Source organism: Lethenteron reissneri, chromosome 50 (assembly GCF_015708825.2).
Source record: "Lethenteron reissneri isolate LAM-NWPU_2019-01 chromosome 50, ASM1570882v1, whole genome shotgun sequence".
Taxonomy (NCBI): domain Eukaryota; kingdom Metazoa; phylum Chordata; class Hyperoartia; order Petromyzontiformes; family Petromyzontidae; genus Lethenteron; species Lethenteron reissneri.
The window spans coordinates 3,104,583-3,132,054 of record NC_083828.1 but is presented as its reverse complement, the minus strand read 5'-3'; the positions used below and the strand labels follow the sequence as shown (position 1 = coordinate 3,132,054).

Here is a 27,472-nt window from a genome sequence, read left to right as displayed (position 1 = left end):
AATCTCCCAGAAGGACAGGAAAAGATAGAGAGAGGTCATCGTAGCCTTTTGTCCCATAGGGGATGAAGAGGAGTAAGTAAGTTAATCTGCCAGAACACATCTGGATCAGGCCCATTTAATAATGGCATCCACCACTTAGAGCACCATACAGAGGTGTGGGGAAGTATGTACGTTGAACTTCTGTCGCACCGTACGTAGCCAACCGTGCTGATTGGAGGCACTGTGACACGGCTGACTGTGACCGTGACACAAATTAAGCCTCACCCACTACTTCCAGTCCCACGGTAAATAGTGGGAGGAGATTTGAAACTTTTATTACCAACCATTTCCATGTTATCGGATTTGTAGAGTTATCGAACAAGATAATCACGAATCAATTCCTTAAATGATTGGATATCCCAGCTCTGAGTTGAACACTACATTTAAATGTGTACAGTGCTTTAACAAGTCACTTGAATGCAATTTGTCAGAATGTCTTCCCATGCTAATATTTGTTTTGTTTGCTTTTACAGCCGGAACTTACAATCGGATTCCACAAAGATATTCCCTCCAGTGAACCCCACTGAAGACTCCACACATTCCCACGGTGGCCACCCAGGAACGATCCAAACGTCGTACACCACGTCTCGCCCTTGAGCCGTTGGCCCGAAAATGGCTCATTGGTACCACCTAGGGGGGCAAATGCTACCAATGATTATTTTAAAGAATTTTAACATTACGTCACGAATATGTCTGATAGCAAGGTCACTGTGGTAGTTTTTTTTTTCGAAAAAGGTCATCGAAGAAGGTCACCGTGTTTAATTTGATGGAGAATATTGTTTCAGAAGGAAAATAACTGAATGTGAAATGAATCGTCGATGGAATATGAACATTAATAGAAAGTGTGTCTATAGAACAGAGAGTATGTGTGCTTAGCTTTCTGCCCATGGCGGATACTGGTAGCCTTTCCAACCCATGTGGTACCAACCAATCCCCTTTGAGCATCTACTATACACTGCCCAACTACAACAATGTAGAGTGACGCACTTTTTACATTGTTGACGTTCTACCTTCTACTCCTCCCACACCCCCATCCTACTTTAACCTTATTATTTTTACCATGCTCTTGGCCAAAGCTGAATTTTAAGTGTTTAATTCAGGGATGGATACGTAGAATAACGGTCAGCTGGCAAATTCTGTGGCTAGAAAGAGGGCAGAACAATGTTCGGTCACCCCCATCTGAAAAAATGGTTCGCTCCGTAGCACATTCCCTGTAAACTCATGCTTGCTTAGTTTGGACTGCGGGTCGGTCTATTGTTTTATAGGGGTGGTTTAGTTGTTGTGCCCTCACCGTCCAGATTTGCTCGGGGGAAGTGAAAGCCACGGTCGTCAGAACACTTGGGCAGCAAACAACGATGGGCAAAGCAGGCACGTATTTTTTTTTCTTGGTATTATTTGGAAACCAAACTAAATTATTTGCTTCGGGTTTTCTGGAACCACAAGGCAATTATAGCAATGAATTCTAACATGGAGGCCAGTGTGTGTACCCACAACTTAACAAAACGGTCTCTTTGTACTTCAAGCATTCAAGTACAGTTTAATTATTTCGTATAATACAGTATATTACTGTTATAAACAAATGACGTGTTATTTAGCGACCTGCAATATTGAATAACGTATTTAATTTGCAGCTGGGTGTGAAGGGCATGCGACCTGATTATTTTTTTCTATGCGGGACCATCGCGCTCTTCTGCGATTCAAAACCAGGCAATGCCCTCGTCGTTTTTGGTCTCATAATTGGGCCCTCACTCGACTCGACAAACGTCTGCGCCCCGTTACGTCCGTCCGTCCATCCGTCCGTCCGTCCGTCCGATGCGTTCACCTCCTCGGCGCGCCGCGATGAGGGAACCATGCTGCCAGACCTGCTAAAAGCTACCCACGTTGTTCTGATGCTTCACCAGACCAGTGTGTGTGTAAGTCTGCCTCTAGTCCACCTCATGTCTGTGTCACTGATTACCAGCATCCTCAAGGGCGATTGTTAAGTCTGGTGGCACACTGTCGCTCCGGCATCAGGTGATGGCAAACTACACTCTGTGTTTTTTGTTTTGTTTCTTGTTTTAAGCAAAGCAAGCTCGTGGTTTCGTTGATCAGCGTGATAACTGGATTGTGATAGTGACGCGTGACAATAACAAATCACACCAGGGTTTGGGCAATCACCATTACCTTCCATCTGGCAGACTGCATGATTATTTTAAATACGGCTCCATCTGACGGAGGACGCTCTGACAAGGCCACCTTTCCCGTTCGCAGTATTAAAGACGAACTGTTTGCTCGAAACTGGCATGACCCAGGAGGTTAGGGCCTATTCTTTGTGTTCAGACTGGAGCAAAAGGTTAGCTCTTGAACCTCATCTCCATGACCAACTTTCTGGTGGACTGGCACTAGCCTTGTGCATCTCCATGATCTCGTGAAGTTGTTCCGTGATATCATCATTATTATTAGGCTGGCCCTACCTAGTCCACCAGGTCTCATTTTAGATATAACTCCGGACAGCATCAATATGCTGATGACATTTGCTTACTAAGTTCAACATATTTGTCAACAAGGAGATGCCGAATTATAACACTTGCTTTGTTTTGAGAGCGTAATTTAGTCAACATTGTTTGTTATAAACAGACACAATTATTTAAAAGTATTGTTTTTTAATACACAATACTCTCTGACGCACACGCCCACTCATCCTTCCTATCCCATAAACTAGGCGAGTGCTGCACAGCAACATTGTGCCATCCCTGGGTGAGTGACTATACCACATGAGATGGGGAAAGGCAAAAGCAGAGCTGTCAAGTTGGGAGACGCCAAAGCCTAAGCCTGACCAGCAGTGGTTGTGAGATTGATTAGCGGTGGTGTGAGTTGCGGTTTGCGGGGAGGGGGATGGGGTTGTATTATCAAAGAGTGGGGGAAAATGGGAGCTGTTATTGCATTTGCAGGCTGTACCGTTATGCCGTTTACTACGAACTGGTCAAGGCTTCCCAGAGGTTTTTTACCTACGTGACTTTACCGAAAAAACCTAAGAGTATATTCCCAGAGGTTCCTGGAGGCCTGAGGCAGAAAGCCACGTGGGACCCGTTTATTCTTTGGCAATAAAACGACCCTGATGTGAGGCCCTCATTCCTACAACGCCCAGTGAAAACGGCTTCTTTTACCTCACCCCCCCACCCCCACACCTTTCTGGGTAGGTCTGGTATGGCCTGCAGTATAGTGAGAAACAGAGCAATTGCGTGAGACTTCCAAGCTCTAGAAAGGAATGGTGCCTGGGGCACGTCGTTTTCGCAATGCCACGCATTGCTGGGCTGGAGCTAATCCGGCTCAAAGCCACAACGCGCAGATCGCCTGACCACAGCGAGTTTTGTTTCATGGAGATGTAGGATTTGCTGCCTTACTCAGGCGATGTTTTGGGCACGATTGACATCTTTGTGAGCTATGAGGAATGCAGACCGTGACCCCGGCACTGACGTGGATTACAAACTTCGGCGAACACTCGTTTTGTGACGGCGCTACTGAAACAATATCCAATCCACGAGATGACTGGCTTGGCTCAGATATTTGTGTCAGCCATTTTGAAGATTCCAGGCCAGTCATTCAGAGTAGCATGGAATGTGTATCCTAAAAGAGACTTTTACCGATATATTTGTCCATCGCCATCTGGCAGGGTGTAAGCAATGCGAGGTGAGTGGAGGCAATCAAATGCACAGCTAAAGAAAATATCGACGATTGGAGGGTTAGATACATTCATGGAACAGACACATTTTAGGTGGCTCTAAAGTATATTATCCCAGACATCTTCCAGCGTGTCACTTAGCTGTTGGTAGGCTTTGCATTTTGATGGAGCAACTCTTCTGTTTGCAGCCGATGATCATGCCCTGGAATTGTATCAAATAGCCAGTGCGTTGCGACTAGAGCAATCGGAAATTGGAGAAAACCCAGCTTTGTCCATCATTCTCATCTCTATTCAACGGTGAGCAACCAATCTTGCCAATATCATGTCATTTGCCAGAGCGTCATGGCGCACACCCTTCACTGCAGCAGCAGGTGGCAATACTAGAATTTAATATAAATTCGCTGATAGGAGCTACCGTGCAGATTGAATACCATTGCTGTAAAGCCAGGTCCACACCTGAGCGATCAGTTGCATGGAACCCAACAATGTATATGCAACCGGTTTCGAGCAGTTGCACTGCCGGTTGCTATATGTAGAGATAGATTCTACTTTTAAAGTATCTGCTCAATGATTTGGGCCGCTTACTCGGACCACCATTGAAAGAACTCCTCCCCCCCCCCCCCCCCCCATTATTGCATCGTTGCGTTGGTTCCCAATCTCTTAAACGAGCGGTTATTTAAGATCACGCTGCTCATATTCAAGGCCTTGTGAGAGCTGGCTCCGCTTTATATTCACGAGACAATTCAACCGCAATGCCCTGGCAGGGTCCATAAGATCCGTCGATGCTGCCCTCCCATGTTACACCTCGATGTCGGTTACATTCTTGGGGTGATTGGGAATTTACCGTGGTGGTCCCCCCCCCCTTCCCCGGTTGTAGATCTCCCGACCGTTGGAGATCAGGCTCCCGGGCAATGCTGACAGTGTTTCAATCTCGACTAACAACCTATCTTTTTTTAATAATAAGGTTTCTCCTTCATTAGTTTTCTTCCCCTTTGGCTCGTATTCTGCCAGCCGCCTCTTTCTTCGTGGCTCCTTGAGACTTTGTGAAAGGCGCTTGACAAGTGCACATTCTTATTTCTGTAGCGATGTATTTCATCACGCGCACGCTCGCGAACTACTCGCTCCGATGTGGACAAAGCAGTTGCAGGAGACTACGTTGATTTCCAGAGCGACGTGTTTGTGCAACACATCAGCCCGGTGTGCGCTTGGCTTAAAGCTGTGCTTGCTGATGTTGGAGACCATCCATCCCATCGTTGAGACCGTCCCTTTATCTGTGTGTGTGCGGCTGTCAGGTGACTTTTGAGAGCAAGACAGAAACGCTGTACATACTTGCATATTATTAACACAGTAACAGCTCACGGCAATTAGCTGGTGACATGAACAGCGTGGGAAGTCGTGTCTTACAAATTATTGGAATAATCTGAGGTGACGTCTTGACTTAGTGTCCTATTTTCAAAACTTCTTGACTGCCACTGATATGTATACATGTCTTAGTAATATATTTCTTGATGCAAATACGTCGAAAAGCATCGCCTCAGCTACAGCATGTAGCTGGCATCACACAAATATGGTTTCCATTAGCAGGCTTGTCATCAGGAACACAGTTAAATATTTAGATCAGCGTTGCCACATCTAGAATGTTTGGTACTGTTATTTTTTTCCCATTTATTATTGTCAAAGTCTTTCAACTCCGACGTTCTCACACACACAAGTAAATAGTCCAGGTTTTTACCAGACCCAACCTTACATTCTTATGCAAACCAAACTTGTGAAGAAGACTTCGATCGACAGCAGGATGAAGTGACATCCTGGTCAGCCAGTGAAAATCCCAATTGGTGGGGGGGGGGTACATTATTGACTGTTTGCTGAGTTGTGTTTTTGGTCAATACATTCTTGAAAGGCCCCTATTTTAAGTTTCAAAACTAGTAACTGAATTCGGTTTGTTCACACGTATCGCACATTTTCTATCCGTTGGACTTGCAGGGTTTTATGGGTTGTTTTCCCATAGTCATGTCCAATTGCAATATATATACAGCATGTCATTTGTAGAATGTTGTCATTTGAAAATGGCAGGATCGTTTGTTGCGGTTGACTTTGAAAGAATGGAGTCGAATTTGATTGTTTTGTGTCGTTCACAATAAACCCTACCGTGAATTTGCACATCAACGCTTGCAGCCCCATCGACCGATCCAATGATGAAGGACGTTTTGGCTAGGGAGCCTTAATTTGTCTCACAGACTTGACCAATTTAATTGAATGGCTATCGACAGAGACCGAGCTTCAGTTAATCACGCATATGGTCACTCGTGGCTGCTGTAATTATAGAAAACTCGACCACGTTTTTGTTAATGCAGTGTTTTAAAAAAACTGACTTAGGAGGCTGTGTGAGCCATGTAGTTGACATTGGTAATATCGAAGCTCGTGCAGGCAATTCCGTAACTTTTCTACAAGAAGCCAAACTCACAACAAATGCATTGACGTGTAGCTGTTGCGTAGCTTCTTTGCAACTTTGTTGACAAAGCTGTGACTTTGTTCTTTACCGTTCTGCAAATGTTACCTTCTTGCTTCTTGCAAAACGCTTGTAATGACCACGAACCCGATCGCTACGATAGAAAAAAAAATAGAAAAAAATAGAAAAAGCAAAAAATGGCGAAAAAATATGACAAACCCTCAAAAACGCAACGATTAAAATGAAGATGGAAATAGGTACTAACGTTACATAAATTGTTTCCATTTTCATTTTTAGCCTTAGGGGCCATCCCTCCCCCCCTCCCTGTATGCACGCGGACTTTGTACACCCCCTCCCCCCACCTGCGTACGTACGCTTGACGCACCCCCCCCCCCCCCCGAATCATATAGAACGGACGATATTTAATCCACGCAGAAACGATCAAGGATTAATAATATTAACGTGTTTCAGCAAACAGACAGTCCACCGCCGGACTATCTAACTCATTTGAAGGCCAATGTAGACAATTTATTATCGAGGCTTCACCCCCCCCTCCCCCCCGTTTGCTATGCGTATGAACATTGTCAATAGACCCCCCCATACGCAAGCGTACGCATTTGGGTTAAACTCCCCCCCCTCCCCCCTCCATGCGTACGTACTAAATGGATGGGTCCTTAACTCTATGTAACAAGCTGAACCCATTAACTTTTGTCAAGTGATATTCATGCCCTCCTCCCCCCGTCCCTGCCTGGCTCCAAAATCCTCGGCCACTATTTCACAAATCTCTTCCCCCGCCGCGACCCCATTTCTCCACACCTCACAGGATTTCCTCGACTCCCCAAAAAAAACTAAATCTATGTCCGCCAATCGCCGCACGCACCGCTGCAAACATGTTTTGTGTTTAAACTATGAGACCTCCTTTACCACTGGCAAAATATAGTAGTAGGTTTTTCATCTGGTCCAACACCAATGGAGACTAGGCTCTAAGGAAAGCTGTCTCGGGTGTGGACCAATCAACTTCAAGGACAGTGCATATTATTATCATCATCAGAGTTGTTTCTTTTTGTATGCATTTTGACTACTTGTGTTGTGGTTATTGCAAACATGATGCCTTGTATAAAGGTGTCAGTTTTGTACCAGTTTAAAGGGTAAAAACCTACTACTATAGTTTTGTGTTCTTCCACAAACACCAATTTTTTTGTCCCCTGGAAATGAACGACATCGTGCACAGCCAGGCTATTGATGAAGTCGACACAAAGTGACCGTTGGGATGACAGTGTAAGGATTCATTGCGGCGTTTTGAAAGTTATAGCTTGTGACTTGGGCACACACACCACCAGCCTAGCGTATTGTTTCATAGGTGCGGTCTTCCAATCTCGAAGTTCCAGAGGCATGAAGGTCGTGGTTGTGAGTTCCTTTTGTATTTGGCCATAAGTCCCAACTGGGTGCTGAGATATTGTAAAATGAATGCTTTAAGAGCCATTGCAGATTGGGGTTTTAGTGAGCACTGTTATCTTAGCAACTTTTCAACAGTATAATACAGTACTATTGTAATATTTAGTAGTAATTGGCGTTAAATCGGCAACATCTATACTGCAATCTTCGTTCTACCCTCAACGTTTGAGGTTTGTTATGATATATTATGGAAGGACAAAGGATATTTAACATTTAAATGTTTAAATTAAACCGTTTGGTCATGCATGTAAGCCATTATTTACATGGGTCCTGCGATTACAACACCTGTACACGTATGATCGCCAGGTAGCTGGTAGGATGTCCTATGACATATTATTGACTGATGGTCACTTTAGTGATCACGCATAAAGAATGACTCCGTATGAAATTTGCATTCGATCTGAATCCTCCACAAGGGGGTGACTTGTTCGGAGCATTCTTTTTGAAAACGTTACAGGATTCTTGTATAGAACGCACGCGTGGATATCTGCTGAATATAACCACCAATATTGACGAGTAGGCAATACTAAGCCTTCACTATTACGTAGTGCAGCTTATACTTAATATTTGTAAGCGAAATATAATTGCCAAAAACGAAGCACATATACGTACCGCGATGTTTGTATGCATGCATACAACATGAGGAATACTTTTTTTTTAAGATGACCATTCAAATGTTCTGTGAAGATTCCAGATTAAATGTGTTAATAAAACTGTCCTGTGCATGCAAGCAGGTTATTTAAAAACCATAACCATATTGTTAACGCACAGTGATGTATGTATATAAACACCAATGACACTAAAAAAGTAATCTACCCATACACGGACTCACCCACGCGTATCTATATGAAGGCATTTACTCTATATTCACTATATAGTATTCATCATACACATCATCTCATCATATTTGGTTGGTTAATTAAGGTTCATCTCATGAGGTTTCTCTTCTTTCATCTCCGCAAGGCACCTGTGCTGTCGACATCCGGTCAAGTGGAGAGCGTCATTAGGAATCCTGGCAATACCCCCCCCAATGTAAAGCTGCCTAGAGTCTTCATTGAAAAACATATGTCTTTACGGATGTCCGTTTTTGGAATTCCGTCAAGAGGAGGTTCAAGTCACTGTTGTGAAACACTGCCAATATCTTGTATTCTATACATAGCAACAGATATCTGGAGAATTTTAAGGTGAACAACTTTGGTGTCCCGAGGTGATGCTTTTTTTAAATTCAGAAGCCCTACAATAGCGCTTGTGTCATCTTGTCCGAAACATGTTCAAGTCTATTACTGTTTTAGTGTCCCTCATCTGTACATACGAGAAAGAAAACCAGGACAATTATAACTCCAGTTTGCTAGAGTGTGCATGGTCATACGGTACTGTAATCAAGCTCTCCTGTTAAAAAGTCTCTGGAATTTTTAAGCCAAGGAGCTCATTTCATCAAGTTGAACAGTGTCCTCAAAATGAATGTTGTCGCTCACAAAGATATTACTATGATTATTGTTAGTATTAAAACCAACGCTCTGGTTTCAATGAGCTATAACGATGGTTACACGGCAGAGCTGTCCCACAATTTGTGGACTGTGAATATAACACAATGCGTGCGTTTGGTGAGAACTATTATGCTGAAAGCAATGAAGACCGATTCAAGTAAGAGTGGTCACAGAATTTGTAACGTCTGCATGTGTTCAAGTCTGTCTGTACAGCAACGGTACTGTTATCAAAGCTTTAGACTTAGTTTAGGCAACTAGCATCAGATACGTGGGGGTATCAAGTGGCTATTTAACTCAGCAATTATCAATTTATCAACGGTCTATCCCGCAATGCCAGAGAGCTAAACAAACTCGTGCTGTGGTTCAAACCATTCATGGGACATCGGAGGTGAATAAGGTTTCAGCCTTTCCAGACGGATTCTCAATTATCTGTTTTGTTCATTATTACTTTATTTAAGAAGTCTCTTCAATGCTCTTGTAACTAATATGTTAATAAGCAAAAGACAAGTCTGGGAATGTCGTTGTGGTTAAACAAGTTTTTTTTGTGTGTTCGCGCGCTAGTCGTATAATTGCTTTTTTCTTTTGCCTTTGTTTTTTCACCATTTGCGCATGAGAAAACATTTTAAACTGTAAAACTTCAACGAATAAAATGGCAATAATCTGACACTTTTTTTTATTATTAAAAGTGACCAATATTGTGCGTACTGTTGTGTGCTAGCAGGGCTATTATGCTTTGCTGTGTTAAGAAGTTATGGAAACTTAATTTCATTCCTTCCTCTCCAGTGTTCCAAATAGCGAGAGACTTTAAATCGCTCTGTTGTTTTATTTTATGTTGGGCACGAAACAATGTGAGTGGTCTTCATTGTATGGAATATTTTGCAAAGTCATTAAAAAGTCACACTTCAGATATCCTCGTGTCACACTTGAGTCCACGCGTTGTGTGTTTGACGTGTCAACGGTTCCGTGACTGAGTGTAATGTTTATTAATAAGTGATGATAATAATTTGTCGATCCACTTCTGGATGAAGACCTACCCCCCATGACCGACACGGTCATCGGGGTTGTTTGACCATATTTCACCGCTGGTATTAAAGAGGGTTTGGTGAAAAAAGTGGCTCGGAATGCATACATATTCTTTGGTTCTTTCGGTAAAGTCACGTAGATAGAAAATTTGTGCATTCTTGATTTTAATTATTAAATTGTAAATATTAAATGGGCAAGTTTCGTTGTAAATTTTAAGTTTAATTCCGTATAATTTTATTTAAAATGTATTTTCACCTATTTCATTTATTTCAGTATGCTGGACATCCACTTCTAGGGTCCATCTTAAATTAGTCTGGATTCTACAGATATATTTTATTATCTTTATTACATTTATTATCTTGATTTTCCTGTTATTAGTTTTGCCTTCTCTTTGGCTATGTTGACAGTCTGTGGTCACTCTGTGTTGAATATATTCTGGACAGACATGTGTGAGAATCAGGGGGTTTGTCCTTTAGAATCAAGTTAATCTAGTTCTTCATTTCACCATTTGGCCTTCTCCACATCCATTTCCAATATTCCTTCTTTTTAAAAATGTATTCAAGATGTGTATTGTCTTTGCTGGCTGCAGGCTGGCTGTATGCAGAGACAGGCTTGGTCCCATGGAAACTAAGCCTACCTCATCTAGGTTTCATTGCCTGGGGAGGTATGGGGTCCTGGGTAGAGAAACCAGGCTAAACAGGCCTGGTCCAGGGAACACAAGGCCTACCTCGCCAATGTTTTATTTCCATCCTGGTTGCATGTAGGTTCCCCTGGCAGTTCATATACCTCGAAGAAACACCCAATGCACTGAACTCAGGATTTTGAGTCTCCTGCCCGACACGCAATTTTTCCCTGAATGAGTTTACAATAACACATTTCGAGATGCTCTAACACAATGGGACTGGAATACACATTACCAGAGTCACTGTGGATCGATCTTCAGCCATTAATTGACCTATCTTTGCTTGCTCGGGTTTCGGTATAGCATCACGGCCAATACTTCATAGTCATCATTTTTACATCGGGTTTCCTTCACGCTGAGCTCACCCTTCTTACAGCACAGGGGCCCGATGGCTCACTCTCACCCCCAATGCCCCCCCTCCCACTCTCTGTTATATGGGAAACTGATGACAAGTTAACCTTCTAGGCTATCGGAATGAAAACAAATAAAAACTCCCGTGCGGAGGACAGGTTGGGTGGTGAGCCCCGGGTGTGTGTGTGGGTGGTGAGCCCCGGGTGTGTGTGTGGGTGGTGAGCCCCGGGTGTGTGTGTGGGTGGTGAGCCCCGGGTGTGTGTGTGGGTGGTGAGCCCCGGGTGTGTGTGTGGGTGGTGAGCCCCGGGTGTGTGTGTGTGGGTGGTGAGCCCCGGGTGTGTGTGTGGGTGGTGAGCCCCGGGTGTGTGTGTGGGTGGTGAGCCCCGGGTGTGTGTGTGGGTGGTGAGCCCCGGGTGTGTGTGTGGGTGGTGAGCCCCGGGTGTGTGTGTGGATGGTGAGCCCCGGGTGTGTGTGTGGGTGGTGAGCCCCGGGTGTGTGTGTGTGGGTGGTGAGCCCCGGGTGTGTGTGTGGGTGGTGAGCCCCGGGTGTGTGTGTGGGTGGTGAGCCCCGGGTGTGTGTGTGGGTGGTGAGCCCCGGGTGTGTGTGTGGGTGGTGAGCCCCGGGTGTGTGTGTGTGGGTGGTGAGCCCCGGGTGTGTGTGTGGGTGGTGGGGGCGGGCGGTCGGTCAGCATCCCGCTGCTCCGGTCAGCTCGTCCAGTCTCCCCGTGTACGTTGAACTTCTTTCGCACCGTACGTAGCCAACAGTGCTAATCGGAGGTGCGGGGGAGGGACAACAGACTAAAACACATAAAGCAGTTCTTGTAAAACGTATGTGGAAATGCCCAGCGATAGGCTTGTTCACTGCGTGTTGTAGAGGTTCCCGTTTCGAATCCGGCAGGCTGCCCTGGTTATTACTGTGGGTGTATAAGCCATACATGTATGCCGTCGGCTTCACATTCAAGATACCTTAACGTCATGAAAAAAGAATAGGCTATTGTGTATCGGCATCGCGGTCCAATTTTTAAAATGTATTCGCAAATAACTAAATTTAGATTTTACATCGCAGCAGTCACCACCCACTAACAAATGAATGTCCACTTACAGGCCAGGTACTGAGTCTCTTTGTGCCACACAAGGACAAGCTGCCACCGGGGGTGCCCTTTAAACAAAAACGTGAGTTGTAGCAAGGAATCCCGAATATCACTGAGGCGCGTGCTGCTGGCACGAGAAGGCCCCTCCTCTGGTCTTTGGCCCCAGCTCCACTGCCTCCACTGGTGCAGCAAGACAAGCTCCTTGGCGACCGTAGCAAGACACTTGGAAAGCGAAGGTCATACAAACATCATTTAATATCCAAATAAAGGGGGCAACCACGGAGACAAATAATAGCAATATGACCATGGTGCACTCCAATCAATAATAAAATCACTGCATGTAAATATTGACCCCCGCACACACACACACACAATTAAATATGATCGTGGGATGTGCTCATAATGTTCCTATTGAGGTCGTAGCGCATGGTGGAAATCTGTCCTTGGGGTCACATTGGCCTGGGCTGCGCGGTGCGTCCCAGTGACATCACTCTCATGCGGGTGACTTTCGTGGTTGTGGTTGTGGTGGTGATGACCGGCCAGTTGCTCGTCCACGCGTCCCGAATCCTTGATCGTGTGATGCAAGCCGAGCCACAGCGCCATGGTGAGCAATGCGAGACCGGCAGCGACCCGCGTGCACGTCTCCAGGTGACGCGAGGAACGGACCAGCCGAGGTGGGGACCTTGGAGCAAGGAGGGAGTTGTGGCGAAGAGGGGAGACGCAAGACTGGTCACGCCACCTCCCGTTTCATTTGACAACAACGGCGCACTTTGACAATTCAAATACATTGTTGCACTCTTCATCAAATGGCTTGCACGCCATTTCAATTGCATGACATTCACATCAGTAGCAGCAGCAGCGTCGTGTTGGGCAAAGGACGTATCGGTGAAAGTGACAGGGTTGGACGTTTCGATCAAATAATACATTGTGTTCTGGATTGGAAGTTTTCGTGACTGCAAGGGTGCATACTCTTTGGTTTTTTCGGTAAAGAAAAAATATTTTATTTTTTACCTCTGTGACTTTACCGAAAAAACCAAAGAGTATATACATTGTGTTCCTGTGTGGTTGACACAAGTCAAACCGCAAGCAGTCGACTCTGCTTTCTTTAATTGATTTGGCGTTAAATATCATTCGCACAGTGCATTGATACTTCACAGGTGAAATCTGATACATGATAGTAGCAATAAGTTATAAAGTAATTTCCGTCGTATCGTAATAGTTACCCACTATATGAAAGCGTTTGTATTCAACTTCGAGCTCAGTTGATACAGTTGTGTTTGTGGTCATTATTACAGGAGAAAATTAGTGTAATAACCCGAGGGAAAGGGTGAAGAGGAGCATCGGGATAATGAGCAGAACGAGGGATTCGCGGAGAGGGGAGGGAAGGAGGTGTAAGCAGAGGTAATGAGCGGAGGGAACACACGAGGGAGCTCATTTGTGTGCAGAAAACTGTGTTGCACTCATTAGTGTAAGCAGGGCCGGTACATTGGTGGGGGTGCAGGGCCCGGGACAAACCCCACCGCGTGGGCACCCCCCAACGCCTTCAAACTAAACTGTAAGTATTATAACAGACACCGTGAGGTCGATTCACGCCCCCCCCCCCCAAGCGCGGGGCCCGGGACGGTCGCCCCGATTCTCCGTACCTCTGAGTGTAAGACGTAGGATTACAATTCTTTGTGGGGAGGGACAGGAGTGGGATAAGAGTGGGCTGGGGTGGGGGGCACGGAGAAGGGTATAAGGAGGAGAGAGGGGTTCGGGGAGAGAGGTGAGAGCAGAGGCAGAGAGAGAATTTTGCGGAAGTCAGAGCCAAGGGAGGGGAATGAGGGTTCATACTCTTAGTTCTTTCGGTAAAGTCACAGCCAGATTTGCAGCAAATCTGGCTATGACAGTCCCACCTGATGACGGAGACTTGTGTTGCCTCCGAAACGTCGTGATTTTATTGTTTTATTTTTATTAATTTTTATTTCATTTTTTACCTACGTGACTTTACCGAAAGAACTAAGAGTATGAATCCTTGCAGTCACGAAAGCTTCAAATCTAGAATTAGGGAATGAGGGTGGCTGGACCCGGCGACTGCAGAGCGGGAGCCAAGTTCAAGGGGTCCTGGCGATAAAGAGACGCAAGGTTCACGTTCGGGGCATTAAGAGTTGAGAAATTGGCGGGATTCGAGTGGGAAACACCAATCGGAACATATTACGCATATAACACAGATAGTTATGATATACAATTCACTTGAGTATAGAAAATTTGGTCATATAATGCCTATCAAAATGAAGGCCATTGTCAGTTGCAATTGCCAATTGTGGTGGTGGCTTGCTTGTAGGGCAGCGTTCTTCCCTAGTTTTCAGAGGAGGGCCATTTTCGCCGATAAGACACATTTGAAACCATTGGGGATTTGACAGCAGCCACGATGTTATCACGTGCCGTGTGTTATCGGTGTCGTGGGTGGGGGGGGGACGCACGAAAGGTCACCAGGGGCCGCTAGTGAACCCGCGGGCCTCGTAATGAAGAACGCTGCTGCTGCTGTAGGAGGTCGCCCGGTTTGGGGCAGTCCATAAATGACGTCACGCAATTTTGGACGATTTTTGACCCCCCCCCCCCTCGTCACACGGAGTCACAAAAAGTCAGATCCCCTCTCGTATATGACGTCACAAAGCTCTGCCCCCCCCCCCCCCCCCCAAAATAAAACATGCTTCAAATCGCTTTAAACTATTGTCATTGTAGTGCGTATTTAATGTGGCGCTGCACTCTGATGTTGTAGGAGAAAACATTTGTTAAAAAGCCTATTTAACTAAGTAGAACGTGTTGCCTATATTTATTTAAAGTTGCGCATTTTGATGTCACGTCACATTTCTCAACCCCCCCCCCCCCCAGGTGAGTGACGTCATTTATGGACGACCCCTTTGCACAGCGGCACAAACAAGGCGACTGTTCGCTGCATCGCCACCCGTGGCTCAGAGCCCCCCCCCCCCCCCCGAGGGGGTCACGTGCCCAGCCCCACACAGACAAAGATCCCCCGTGTAGCCTGTAACAGAGTGTTGGGGCAAGTGCTGTTAGCGAGTCGCCCCTATGAAGGCCGGCACGGCACATGAGGGGATAGGTGGGCCAGCAACCACGCCCAGCCGCCTTTGTCTCCCACGTGGCCGTGTTTACACACCGCACCGGGTACTCATTTGAGGCTGAATCGACCTAGGGGACGCCCAGAACCGATACAGATAATCGTCACTGGTGTTGGCCGTGAGCAAGAATCGATAACGGCCACCCCCTCCGCCTCGCTCACCTGCCCCCCCCCCCTCACCTGGCCCCTCCCCCTCGCTTGGCTCCTCCCACTTGTGTGACCCCTCCCCCTCAGACTTGGCCCCTCCTTACTCTATCTGACCCCTCCCCCCTCGCTCACCTGGCCCCTCCCCCTCACTTGGCTCCTCCCCCTTGTGTGACCCCTCCCCCTCAGACTTGGCCCCTCCTTACTCTATCCTGACCCCCCCCCCTCTGGCTTGCCCCCCCCCCCCCCCTTGTGTGACCCCTCCCCCTCAGGCTTGGCCCCTCCTTACTCTATCCTAACCCTCCCCACTCGCTCACCTGGCCTCTCCCCCTCTCGCCTCGCCCCATCTCACCTGGCTCCTCCCCCCACGTATCTGGCTCCTCGCTGCCTGTATTGTTCCCTCCCCCCTCGCTCACCTGTTCCCCGCCCCCTCTCACCTGAACCCCTCCCCATGCCCCTCGTACTCTGACCGCTGCCGGGGGGTGGGGAGTCTCTCACCTGAGCAAAACGACCTCCACTCTTTCCGCTTCCTCGTCACTGCTCGCGGCAACCCTCTCGTAGCGCAGCGACGTTTCGATACTGGCCATGTCCAGCGGTGGATGGTCACGAGGACGGGGTGATGGGGACGAGGTGACGGGATGAAGATGACCGAGGAGATGGCCGCACAACCGATGATGATGTTGTTGTTGACGATGGCAGAGGGCCCAGCCTCCCTGCAAGAGCCCCGGGCGTTCCTCCTCCTCCTCTGTGCCCACGTCACCTCGTAGTTTATTTATGGGGCCACCTCCCGCCTCCGAGGCGGGCTCACAGAGACGACTCTTTATTTATTAAAACATTTCCCCGTTGGGTGTCCCAAGAGTATATCGATTGACACGTGGCGGACGCGTGGTCGGTGACACATACGGTGGCACATTGGTGTCCCCACCGCCACAGCCTTTCGCAGAATGTTGGGGCGAGTGGCACCTGTGAAGGAGGCCGGCACGGCACACGAGGGGGTGGTGTGGCCAGCACCACGCCCGGCCGCCTTTGTCTCCCCAGTTGTGATATTCACACACAGCACCGAGTACTCAATTAAAGGCTGATTCGACCCAGGGGAGGCCCAATACCGGTTCAGACATTGTAGTTTTTTTGTATTTCAATACGGGATGTACCTTATGTGCGTTATACGTATGTATGTTGAACTTCTTTCGCACCGTACGTAGCCTACTGTGCTAATCGGAGGTGCGGGGGAAGTACAACAAACAGCATCTTTAGAGGCATTATCAGCACCAACATAACAACCATCACTTCCTTGATATCCAGCATCACGATCAGCATCATTGCCAGCATCACCACGGCAATCACCACCCCTAAGGGGTCTGTGGGGGTGTAAGGTCTGTGTCTGTGTCTGCGAATGGGGCTCTATGGGGCTTGTGGGAATGTGAGGACTGTGTTCGGGTTATTACTGGTAGGAACCTCCTGGTTACACCAGCCCACAGGAGATTATTGTGTCCGTCGTGCAGGGAGGGACTGGGAGGGTGGGGAGGGGCTGGGTGGGGAGGGGCTGGGTGGGGAGGGTGGGGCTGGTTGGGGGGTGGGAGGGGTGGGGAGGGGCTGGGTGGGGCTGGGTGGGGGGTGGGAGGGGTGGGGCTGGGTGGGGCTGGGTGGAGAGTGGCTGGTCACCCCGTGGTGCCCTTATAAAACTCAACGTTTAACCTACTCACGCCGGCTTGTGCCCGCCCTCACAGTCGGGCATATTTGCGGAATACACCACGCCGCCGTTGACCCTGGCCATTGACCGAGGAACCCAACGTTCCTACCAGCTCCCTCCGCAGGAATGTGTTTCGTGGTCTGTGGGGTCTATAGGGGTGTGTGGGGATATTAAGGGTCTCTAGCCGCATTAGGAGTCTGTGAGAGTATGAGGAGCCTGAGGGGTATTTGGGAGGCCTGTGGGGGTATTGGGTGGCCCTTTAGGGGGACCTGAATGGAAACGTATTATTATAGGCGACGTTTCGGGCAATGCCCCTTTATTTTTAGGTGCTCTCAAACAGGGTAATCCTTAACACCATGGCGCCTGATAAGAATTTTAAAAAATATTCAACTTTGAGAGCAGTTTTATTGTTCATTTGCAAACGAAGCGTTACCTACCTACGAGTAACAAACCTCCATTCAGTCATCAGGTGCAGAGACCGGTGGTGGCCGCGGTGTTTCGGAATGTTGTCCTCTGATGCGCACCCCTAACGTGTTGGTGGGCAGGACAACGCGTGACAGTTAAGACTGTCACGGTGACGGTTGGGAGAGTGACGGTGACGGTTGCGGGAGTCACGGTGACAGTTGGGAGAGTCACCGTGACGGTTGGGAGGAGTCACGGTGACGGTTGGGGGAGTCACGGTGACGGTTGGGAGAGTCACGGTGACGGTTGGGGGAGTGACGGTTGGGGGAGTCACGGTGACGGTTGGGAGAGTCATGGTGACGGTTGGGGGAGTGACGGTTGGGGGAGTCACGGTGACGGTTGGGGGAGTGACGGTTGGGAGAGTCACGGTGACGGTTGGGAGAGTCACGGTGACGGTTGGGGGAGTGACGGTTGGGGGAGTCACGGTGACGGTTGGGAGAGTCATGGTGACGGTTGGGGGGGTGACGGTTGGGGGAGTCACGGTGACGGTTGGGGGAGTGACGGTTGGGAGAGTCACGGTGACGGTTGGGAGAGTCACGGTGACGGTTGGGAGAGTCACGGTGACGGTTGGGGGAGTGACGGTTGGGGGAGTCACGGTGGCGGTTGGGAGAGGTCATGGTGACGGTTGGGGGAGTGACGGTTGGGGGAGTCACGGTGACGGTTGGGGGAAGTGACGGTTGGGAGAGTCACGGTGACGGTTGGGAGAGTCACGGTGACGGTTGGGAGAGTCACGGTGACGGTTGGGGGAAGTGACGGTTGGGGGAGTCACGGTGACGGTTGGGAGAGTCATGGTGACGGTTGGGGGAGTGACGGTTTGGGGGAGTCACGGTGACGGTTGGGGGGAGTGACGGTTGGGGGAGTGACGGTTGGGAGAGTCACGGTGACGGTTGGGGGAGTGACGGTTGGGGGAGTGACGGTTGGGAGAGTCCGGTGACGGTTGGGGGAGTGACGGTTGGGGGAGTGACGGTTGGGGGAGTCACGGTGACGGTTGGGGGAGTGACGGTTGGGAGAGTCACTGTGACGGTTGGGGGAGTGACGGTTGGGAGAGTCACGGTGACAGTTGGGGGAGTCACGGTGACGGTTGAGAGAGTCACGGTGACGGTTGGGAGAGTCACGGGGCCGGTTGGGAGTCACGGTGACGGTTGGGGAGAGTCACGGTGACGGTTGGGAGTCACGGTGACGGTTGAGAGAGTCACGGTGACGGTTGAGAGAGTCACGGTGACGGTTGAGAGAGTCCGGGGCCGGTTGGAGAGTCACGGTGACGGTTGGGAGAGTCACGGTGACGGTTGGGGGAGTCACGGTGACGGTTGGGAGAGTCACGGTGACGGTTGGAGGAGTCAAGGTGACGGTTGGGAGAGTCACGGTGACGGTTGAGAGAGTCACGGGGTCGGTTGGGGGAGTCACGGTGACGGTTGGGAGAGTCACGGGGTCGGTTGGAGGAGTCAAGGTGACGGTTGGGAGAGTCACGGTGACGGTTGGGAGAGTCACGGGGTCGGTTGGGGGAGTCACGGTGACGGTTGGGAGAGTCACGGTGACGGTTGGAGGAGTCACGGTGACGGTTGGGAGAGTCACGGTGACGGTTGGGAGAGTCACGGGGCCGGTTGGGGGAGTCACGGTGACGGTTGGGGGAGTCACGGTGACGGTTGGGAGAGTCACGGTGACGGTTTGGAGAGTCACGGGGTCGGTTGGGAGAGTCACAGTGACGGTTGGGAGAGTCACGGGGCCGGTTGGGGGGAGTCACGGTGACGGTTGAGAGAGTCACGGTGACGGTTGGGAGAGTCACGGTGACGGTTGGGAGAGTCACGGGGCCGGTTGGGAGAGTCACGGTGACGGTTGGGAGAGTCACGGGGGCGGTTGGGAGAGTCACGGTGACGGTTGAGAGAGTCACGGTGACGGTTGGGAGAGTCACGGGGCCGGTTGGGAGAGTCACGGTGACGGTTGGGAGAGTCACGGTGACGGTTGAGAGAGTCACGGTGACGGTTGGGAGAGTCACGGGGCCGGTTGGGAGAGTCACGGTGACGGTTGTGAGAGTCACGGTGACGGTTGGGGGTGTGCGTGGAGGGGTCTTATACACAGCCTGGTGCAGCAAGGGACCACGGTCAACAGTGCGTGGTGTTCTTAGGCTTTTTCGGTAAAGTCACGTAGGTAAAAACATTAAAAAGTAAAATAAAATAATATAAAATATTTTATTTTATTTTACTTTTTAATATTCTTAGGCTTTTTCGGTAAAGTCACGTAGGTAAAAACATAAAAAAATAAAATAAAATAATATAAAATATTTATTTTATTTTACTTTTTTAAACATTAAAAAGTAAAATAAAATAATATAAAATATTTTATTTTACTTTTTAATGTTTTTACCTACGTGACTTTACCGAAAAAGCCTAAGAATATTAATCATTGCAGTCACGAAAGCTTCAAATCTAGAATTAGTGCGTGGTGTAATTCACGCGGATGCGTTTGGCTTGCGGCTGTCGCCCTGCTCGTCTGTTGTTGTTTGACGCGGACCCCAACTGTCGACGGTTGCAACGGCCGCCGAGCGACGGTTGCCAGTTGTGTCCAGCAGTCGGCGCTGCTGTTTCACGTCTGTGAAGACATTAAGGTTATCATTTGAAAGGCTGACATCGCAATAGGTGTGTTATAGGTACTATGGGGAGTGGGAGGGGGGCACTGGTGGAGCCAGTGGGGTGGGATGCACGTGCCCCCCCAATGATCCGATCGAAATTAGAGATTTCGATCGGATTATTGGGATTTAATATTGATTTGAAGCTTTCGTGACTGCAGGAATCCATACTCTTTGGTTCTGTCGGTAAAGTCACGTAGGTAGAAATAAAATAAAATAAATCACGACGTTTCGATCGCAACACAAGCGGCCGTCATCAGGAACAGTTCCTGAAGAACCATATAATATATATAAATGTTTTTATTTTACCAAGTAACGCTCACTGAGCTTTATATATTTTACCTTTTTTTGCCTTCAGGAACGACCTGGCCACAAATGATAGCTCAACTTGAAGCTGTAGTATCGGTGTGGAAATACATAGCAGCCAACTACTCTAAACGCGTGTTGATTATAAATGTGGAGGGAGGATCTGGAGGAAAACAATTCCACGCTTCCCGATTTTGGGGGTGCGATTCAGGCGTAGGATTTGCACTGGTGTCTCTCATTTCGCCAGGCGAAGGCAAGAAAGTCTTGTAAATGTAATTGACGTTGCATGAGGGCTATCTAAACATTGGAGACCTCAAATCAAGATCACGTAAATGTGGCTGTAAGAGACGCGCATCATTTGCAACGAGCGGACAACTTCAAATCAGAATGTTGGTAGTGATGGGACTTCAATGTTGGTAGTGATGGGACATTGCCAATGACGACCTCTTGATTGACCCCCCCCCCACGTGTGTCCCTCCAGGCCCACGTGGCTGTAAGGAATGGACGACACCAGCATCTGCAGCAGCTGCAGTCGCTGCAGATCTGTGAACGATGTGAGCTTCGGGAGCAGCAGCAACAGCAGCAGCGGCAGCAGCTTCATGGGCAGCATTTGCTGCCACGCGTGCTGCAGGTTTTCCCTTCACATTCATCTCACTGCTTTGTTATTACTATTCTCCCGCGTTCAAAAAAATATATAGACCTCCGGCCAGATAGTGGGAACGCGACTCAAAACGGCGCTGTAAAAATAAAGGATCTAATGAGGAACAAGAGGAAAACTTAAAAGTCAGACGTTGGCAGTAATTGGAAGTTAAGGAAGGATGAAGATGAAGGAAGAAATGACATGACAAGGTGATGCGGTGGCATCAATGACATTGACCTTGACGACGTCTTTACTGATTTTACCTCCATTTCAATAAATATGTCTTGCCCCCCCGCCCGCTCCCGAGTGCTAGAGAGAGGCAGCAGCAGCAGGACCAGCTGAGAGAGCAGTGTTTCATGGAGCAGCATGTCATGCACCAGCTGCATCAGCTGCACCAGCTGCATCAGCTGCACCAGCTGCATCAGCTGCATCATGAGCAGCTGCTGCCGCATGATCAGGTTTCCTTTCACATCCACACGAGTGCGTGTCCTCGTACCTCGCCCATTGTTGATTTGACCGATCGCGCCCGAATGTATTGAGGTATGCAGCTCTTATACACTGGTCAACACACTTTTTCTGGCATAAGGTATTCCAACGGTTTTAAGGTATCAGTTTTTGTCTATCACATCAGGTTTTTGAGAAATCAAATATAGCATTTTCAATAAAAACTGCAGAAGAAAAATATTAAATAAATGTGGATATCTACATAAAATGATATTATAAACACACTATCCTAAAAATACAGCACCATATTTTAACACTAAAGCAGTCACTGACTCGCAACAACTTGCAGTCATAAGTGACAGAGTTAATTTCGGGTAAAATCAATGAAAATGGGGTATGCCGATAGCATAAAATGAGATGTGATAGAGCAAATCTGAGATCAGATTTGGAATCAGCACCCTGAAATTAGTCCATAACAGCTGCAATAGTCAAGGCCAGAATTTTTTTTTGTTGACCTGTTTTATTCTTTGGTTATTTCGGTAAAGTCACGTAGATAGAAAAAATTATAAAATAAAAGTAAAGTGAATAAAAAATATCACGACGTTTCGATCGCAACACAAGCGGTCGTCATCAGGAAAATGGGTTCGCCTCTAAAGGCAAACTGTTCATAAAGGTTTGGAGATGTGCGTAGCCCAAGTGTATCAGCAGCATGGGCGCAGCAGCAATGCCAATGCAGCAGCAATGCCAATGCAGCAGCAATGCCAATGCAGCAGCAATGCCAATGCAGCAGCAATGCCAATGCAGCAGCAATGCCAATGCAGCAGCAACGCCAATACAGCAGCAATGCCAATGCAGCAGCAATGCCAATGCAGCAGCAATGCCAATACAGCAGCAATGCCAATGCAGCAGCAATGCCAATGCAGCAGCAATGCCAATGCAGCAGCAATGCCAATGCAGCAGCAATGCCAATGCAGCAGCAATGCCAATACAGCAGCAATGCCAATGCAGCAGCAATGCCAATGCAGCAGCAATGCCAATGCAGCAGCAATGCCAATGCAGCAGCAACGCCAATACAGCAGCAATGCCAATGCAGCAGCAATGCCAATGCAGCAGCAATGCCAATGCAGCAGCAACGCCAATACAGCAGCAATGTCAATGCAGCAACAATGCCAATGCAGCAGCAATGCCAATGCAGCAGCAAAGTCAATGCAGCAGCAATGCCAATGCAGCAGCAACGCCAATGCAGCAGCAACGCCAATGCAGCAGCAATGTCAATGCAGCAGCAATGTCAATGCAGCAGCAATGTCAATGCAGCAGCAATGCCAATGCAGCAGCAACGCCAATGCAGCAGCAATGCCAATGCAGCAGCAATGCCAATGCAGCAAAGGGCCGCCAAGAAATTCCTGCACCCCGCTCCACACACCACACTGCTGACGGTGGAGGTTGATTGACAAGAAAGCACAAGTCAAGTCATGACCCAAAGTGGTTGATGACATCTTTGCAATGATTGCTGAGTCTATGACCTTCCTCTCGGTTGAAATTGTGTCTGTGTCTGTATATATGGATGGCTTCATGAACGAATCTTTGTTGATCGCCAGTCGGCTTGCAAAGTACCATCGTCTTAGAGAAATCAATTTCGTGTGAGCCAGCCGCATTAAAATAATGATCAGCCACGGCAGAAGTATTGGTCTTACCGGCTTTCAAATCTGCATTGTGCTCACGAACACGGTCCGAGAGATGTCGCTTAGTTTCCCTAATGTAACTGCTGCCGCAGATACAGCTTAGTTTGTAGACGCCGGGATATTGCATGTCAGGAATCGTGCCCTTCACAGATGGGATCAGATCACGAATTTTATGTACTGTGTTAAATCGGACCTGGATCTTGTGTTTGTTCATGATTTTGGAATATTTTTGGCTACCCATGCTATGTATGGAAGGGTGATGGTTTTGATTGGATCCTCAGATGGCTTCTTCCTCACGGTTGGGATGATGGCTTTGCGGATTGTGTAGTCAGAATATCCATTCGCCTTGAGAGCCTGGTGTACGTGTTCGAATTCACTGGTTAGGTGTTCATAGTCGGAGATACATTGAACTCTATGGTGTAGCGTTTTGATGAGGGAATTTTTATGGGATGGATGGTGGTGGGAATCAGGTTTTAGGTAGGCGTCAGTATGGGTTACTTTCCTGTAGACAGAGTGGCTCAATGCGCCATCTGGTCTTTTTGATTAGGACATCCAAAAAAGGTAGCATGCCATCCTTTTCTACCTCCATGGTGAATTTGATGGCTGGGTGTATGGAATTGATGTGGTTGTCGTTCGCTCCCATGTGGCTCGGCCACTCGCGGTTGACCGGGAGATTCCTGTACATTATTATTACTGATTACTTTTTGCAGGTTTAAAATTTAAATATTCTGTGCCAGTCACGACAGCTGTGGGGTTAGTATTAGTAGTGGGTTTTTTTCTCGTTCCTAACGGCATTCGTCCCCATTGCAACAATCAGTCTGCAAGATGTGGCGGAATGTGCCAGAATTATTCATGAGCGGGTATGTGTCTTGTTGTGTGTACGTGTGTCCTCGTGTGTGTATGTGCGCTTGTGTGCATGTGCCTGTGCACACAAGCAGTGTAGCGATCAGCGCGCTGCGCAACGAACCTGGCTACCCGAGTTCGATTCCCGCTCACGGTCAACACCAGTGATGATTATCTGAACCGGTCCTGGGCCTCCCCCAGGTCGACTCAGCCTCAAATGAGTACCTGGTGCGATGTGTAAAGATCACCATTTGGGAGACAAAGGCGGCTGGGCGGGGTGCTGGCCACCCACCCCCTCGTGTGCCAGTGCCGGCCTTCAGAGGTGCTGCTACTCGCTAACAGCACTTGCCCCAACAGTCTGTTAAGGCAACACGGGGGATCTTTGTATGTGTGCTCATATGTGCATGTGTGCATGTGTTTATGCACGTGTTCAAGGAACAGGAGCAGCTTGAGGAACAAAAGCAGCTGGAGGAACAGAAGCAGCTGGAGGAACAGAAGCAGCTCAAAGAACAGAAGCAGCCGATGGAAGAGAAGAATCGGCTCAAAGAACAGAAACAGGTTGAGAAACGGGATCAGCTGAAGGAACAGAACCAGCTTGAGGAACAGAAACAGCTTGAGGAACAGAACCAGCTGGAAGAACAGAAGCAACTTGAGAAACAGATGCAGCTCAAGGAAGAGAAGAATCAGCTCAAAGAACAGAAGCGGCTTGAGGAACACAAGGAGCTTGAGAAGCAGAAGCAGCTTGAGAAACAGGAGCAGCTAGAGGAACAGCGGCAGTTTGAGGAACAGAGGCAGCTGGAGGAACAGAGGCAGCTGGAGGAACAGAAGCAGCTGGAGGAACAGAAGCAGTTTGAGGAACAGAGGCAGCTGGATGAACAGAAGCAGCTGGAGGAACAGAAGCAGCTGGAGGAACAGCGGCAGTTTGAGGAACAGAGGCAGCTGGATGAACAGAAGCAGCTGGAGGAACAGAAGCAGCTGGAGGAACAGAAGCAGCTGGAGGAACAGCGGCAGTTTGAGGAACAGAAGCCGCTTGATAAACAGAAGCAGCTCAAGGAAGAGACGAATCAGCTAAAAACACAGAAGCAGCTTGACAAGCAGAATCAGCTGGAGGAACAGAAGATGATCAAGGAAAAGAAGAAGCAGCTCAAGGAACAGAAGCAGCTCGAGGAACGGAAGTATCTTGAGGAACAGAAGCAGCTCAAGGAAGAGAAGAATCAGCTCAAAAAACAGAAGCAGCTTGACAAGCAGAATCAGCTGGAGGAACAGAAGATGCTCAAGGAAAAGAAGAAGCAGCTCAAGGAACAGAAGCAGCTTGAAGAACGGAAGCATCTTGAGGAACAGAAGCAGCAACTCAAGGAACAAAAGAAGCAGCTGAAGGAGCTTAAGCAGCTGGAGAAACAGAAGCAGCTGGAAGAACAAAAGCAGTTGGAAGAACAAAAGCAGCTTGAGGAACGGATGCAGCAACTCAAGGAACAAAATAAGCGACTGAAGGAGCTTATGCAGCTGGATAAACAGAAGCAGCTTGAGAAACAGAAGCAGCTGGAAGAACAAAAGCAGCTGGAAGAACAAAAGCAGCAGTTCAAGTAGGAAAAGAAACAGCTCAAGGAACGGAAGCAGCTCGAGAAACAAGCAGCAACTGGAACAGGTGCTCAAGGAAGAGAACCAACAACTTGAGGAACAAGATCAGCTGGAAGAACAGCAGCAGCTTAAGAATCAGCTTGAGGTACAGAAGCTTGAGGAACAGAAGCAGCTTAAGGAACAGAAAAAGCTGAAGGAACAGAGGCTGTATGAGGAACAGCAGCAGCTTGAGAAACGAAGTCAGCTTGAGGAACGGAAACAGCTTGAACAGAAGCAGCTTGAGGAACAGAAGCAATTTCGCTGAGCCTCAAGACTTTCAATTCGAGTCCTGCAATGGGATATTTGCTCAATTTAAGTCATGAGTCTCAATACACTTCATAGCTTCACAGGTAGATTCAATAATGCATCGTTGGACTACCACCTTCTAACCACCTCAGTCATATATTAACCAAACGAACATCTTAATTTTTAAAGATTACATTTGTAAAAGGTTACATCGCCGCTGGGGCGGGTTTGATCGACAGCAGCCGGGGTTAAATGCTGTTGGATAACATTCAAGGTGATCCGTTTATAGTGTGTCCACTGAATAGCAGGGGGACACTGCAGAGAAAACGTCTCCCACCAATCTCAATGCACGCGTTACATCTGTTCACACTCTGTGATATATTGAGCCATCGCTTTCGCAATGTTCAATTTGCTGTTGAGAAGAACGTTAAGAGGGTTATTAAAATTAGTCTATCCATGGACCGTCCTGTATTTGCCACGGTGCACAATATCCACTTGTTGAAAGACTATAATTTACTTTGTAATGTTTCCTTTTAATAAATGTTATATTCCACTGTATGTTGGCTCTCGCTGGCCGCTATCCAATTTCAATCCTGATCCAGATGTAATCATGCCCCTTTCAAAATACGGCCGTTCAACGTTGCTGTCAGGGTTGCGATTTCCGCATGGAAAATGCGGAAGGAGGGTTCAAATTTTCCCGCATTTTTGCTAAAGTCAACCGCAAACGGTGGAAAGACTACTCCTATGACCGCGCGCTTTTAACAACACGTTAATGCGTTCTATTGGAAAGGATACATGCAAGGCCCAGCATCACGTAGGGCTTTGAGTTACTGATTGGAATGAATATATGATTTCCGCATTTCCGCACAAGAACCACATACTTTATTCAAATGCGGAGCCGTGATTACGAGCACATGTACATGATGTATCCTTTCCAATAGAACGCATTAACGTGTTGTTAAAAGCGCGCGGTCATAGGAGTAGTCTTTCCACCGTTTGCGGTTGACTTTAGCAAAAATGCGGGAAAATTTGAACCCTCCTTCCGCATTTTCCATGCGGAAATCGCAACCCTGGTTGCTGTGTAATTTTGATCTTGTATTGAGACGAGCGGGGGCTGGGTCGACTCGTGATGATGACGCCACAGGCCGGTGGCACACACGTGGTTTCCACGTGGCACCGTGCACTGCAGTTCAATAAACACCAACAGCAGTATCCATGATCAGTACACCACTCCATCTCGGTGGATGTTCCAAAGGGTTTGCGTTCAATTCTTTGACTGCAATTGCATGACTTCTATAGTTACCGTATTCTATACATTACGGACTAATGTTGATGATAGGTGTGCTTAATGAAGACACGTTCAATCAACTGCCCACTACTTGCTCTTAGATTTGGATCACAAACATAGTCATTAAGAAAA

General features: G+C 48.0%; 2 protein-coding genes across 6 annotated transcripts in view; both read left to right on the top strand.

Annotated features, from left to right (window-relative positions):
* LOC133355206 (aggrecan core protein-like) overlaps nucleotides 1-9,996 on the top strand; it is a 72,082-nt gene extending 62,086 nt beyond the window's left edge. For both annotated transcript variants that reach the window (XM_061572567.1, XM_061572566.1), the window contains one exon: nucleotides 513-9,996. In XM_061572567.1, the coding sequence (XP_061428551.1) occupies nucleotides 513-556 (44 nt within the window). In that variant the 3' untranslated portion in view covers nucleotides 557-9,996. The remainder of the gene's footprint in view (nucleotides 1-512) is intronic.
* Nucleotides 9,997-20,135: 10,139 nt separating this feature from the next.
* Nucleotides 20,136-25,915, top strand: LOC133355117 (trichohyalin-like). Of its 4 annotated transcripts, none has more exons than XM_061572424.1 (4): nucleotides 20,136-20,284; nucleotides 21,062-21,211; nucleotides 21,534-21,678; nucleotides 24,625-25,915. In XM_061572424.1, the coding sequence occupies exons 2-4, from the start codon at nucleotides 21,081-21,083 to the stop codon at nucleotides 25,774-25,776; spliced, it is 1,428 nt and encodes a 475-aa protein (XP_061428408.1). In that variant the 5' UTR covers nucleotides 20,136-20,284; nucleotides 21,062-21,080; the 3' UTR covers nucleotides 25,777-25,915. The 4 variants fall into 4 exon arrangements, with proteins under 4 accessions (XP_061428408.1, XP_061428409.1, XP_061428406.1 ...); XM_061572425.1 differs by having other exon boundaries at nucleotides 21,528-21,678; nucleotides 24,631-25,915; XM_061572422.1 differs by having other exon boundaries at nucleotides 21,528-21,678.
* The last annotated feature ends 1,557 nt before the right edge of the window (nucleotides 25,916-27,472 follow it).

Coding starts and splice junctions, on each gene's coding strand:
- LOC133355117 (XM_061572422.1), top strand. CDS start 21,081: ATGGACGACACCAGCATCTGCAGCAGCTGCAGTCGCTGCAGATCTGTG. Junction 21,212..21,527: donor TGCTGCCACGCGTGCTGCAG/GTTTTCCCTTCA, acceptor CCCGCTCCCGAG/TGCTAGAGAGAGGCAGCAGC. Junction 21,679..24,624: donor AGCTGCTGCCGCATGATCAG/GTTTCCTTTCAC, acceptor CACGTGTTCAAG/GAACAGGAGCAGCTTGAGGA.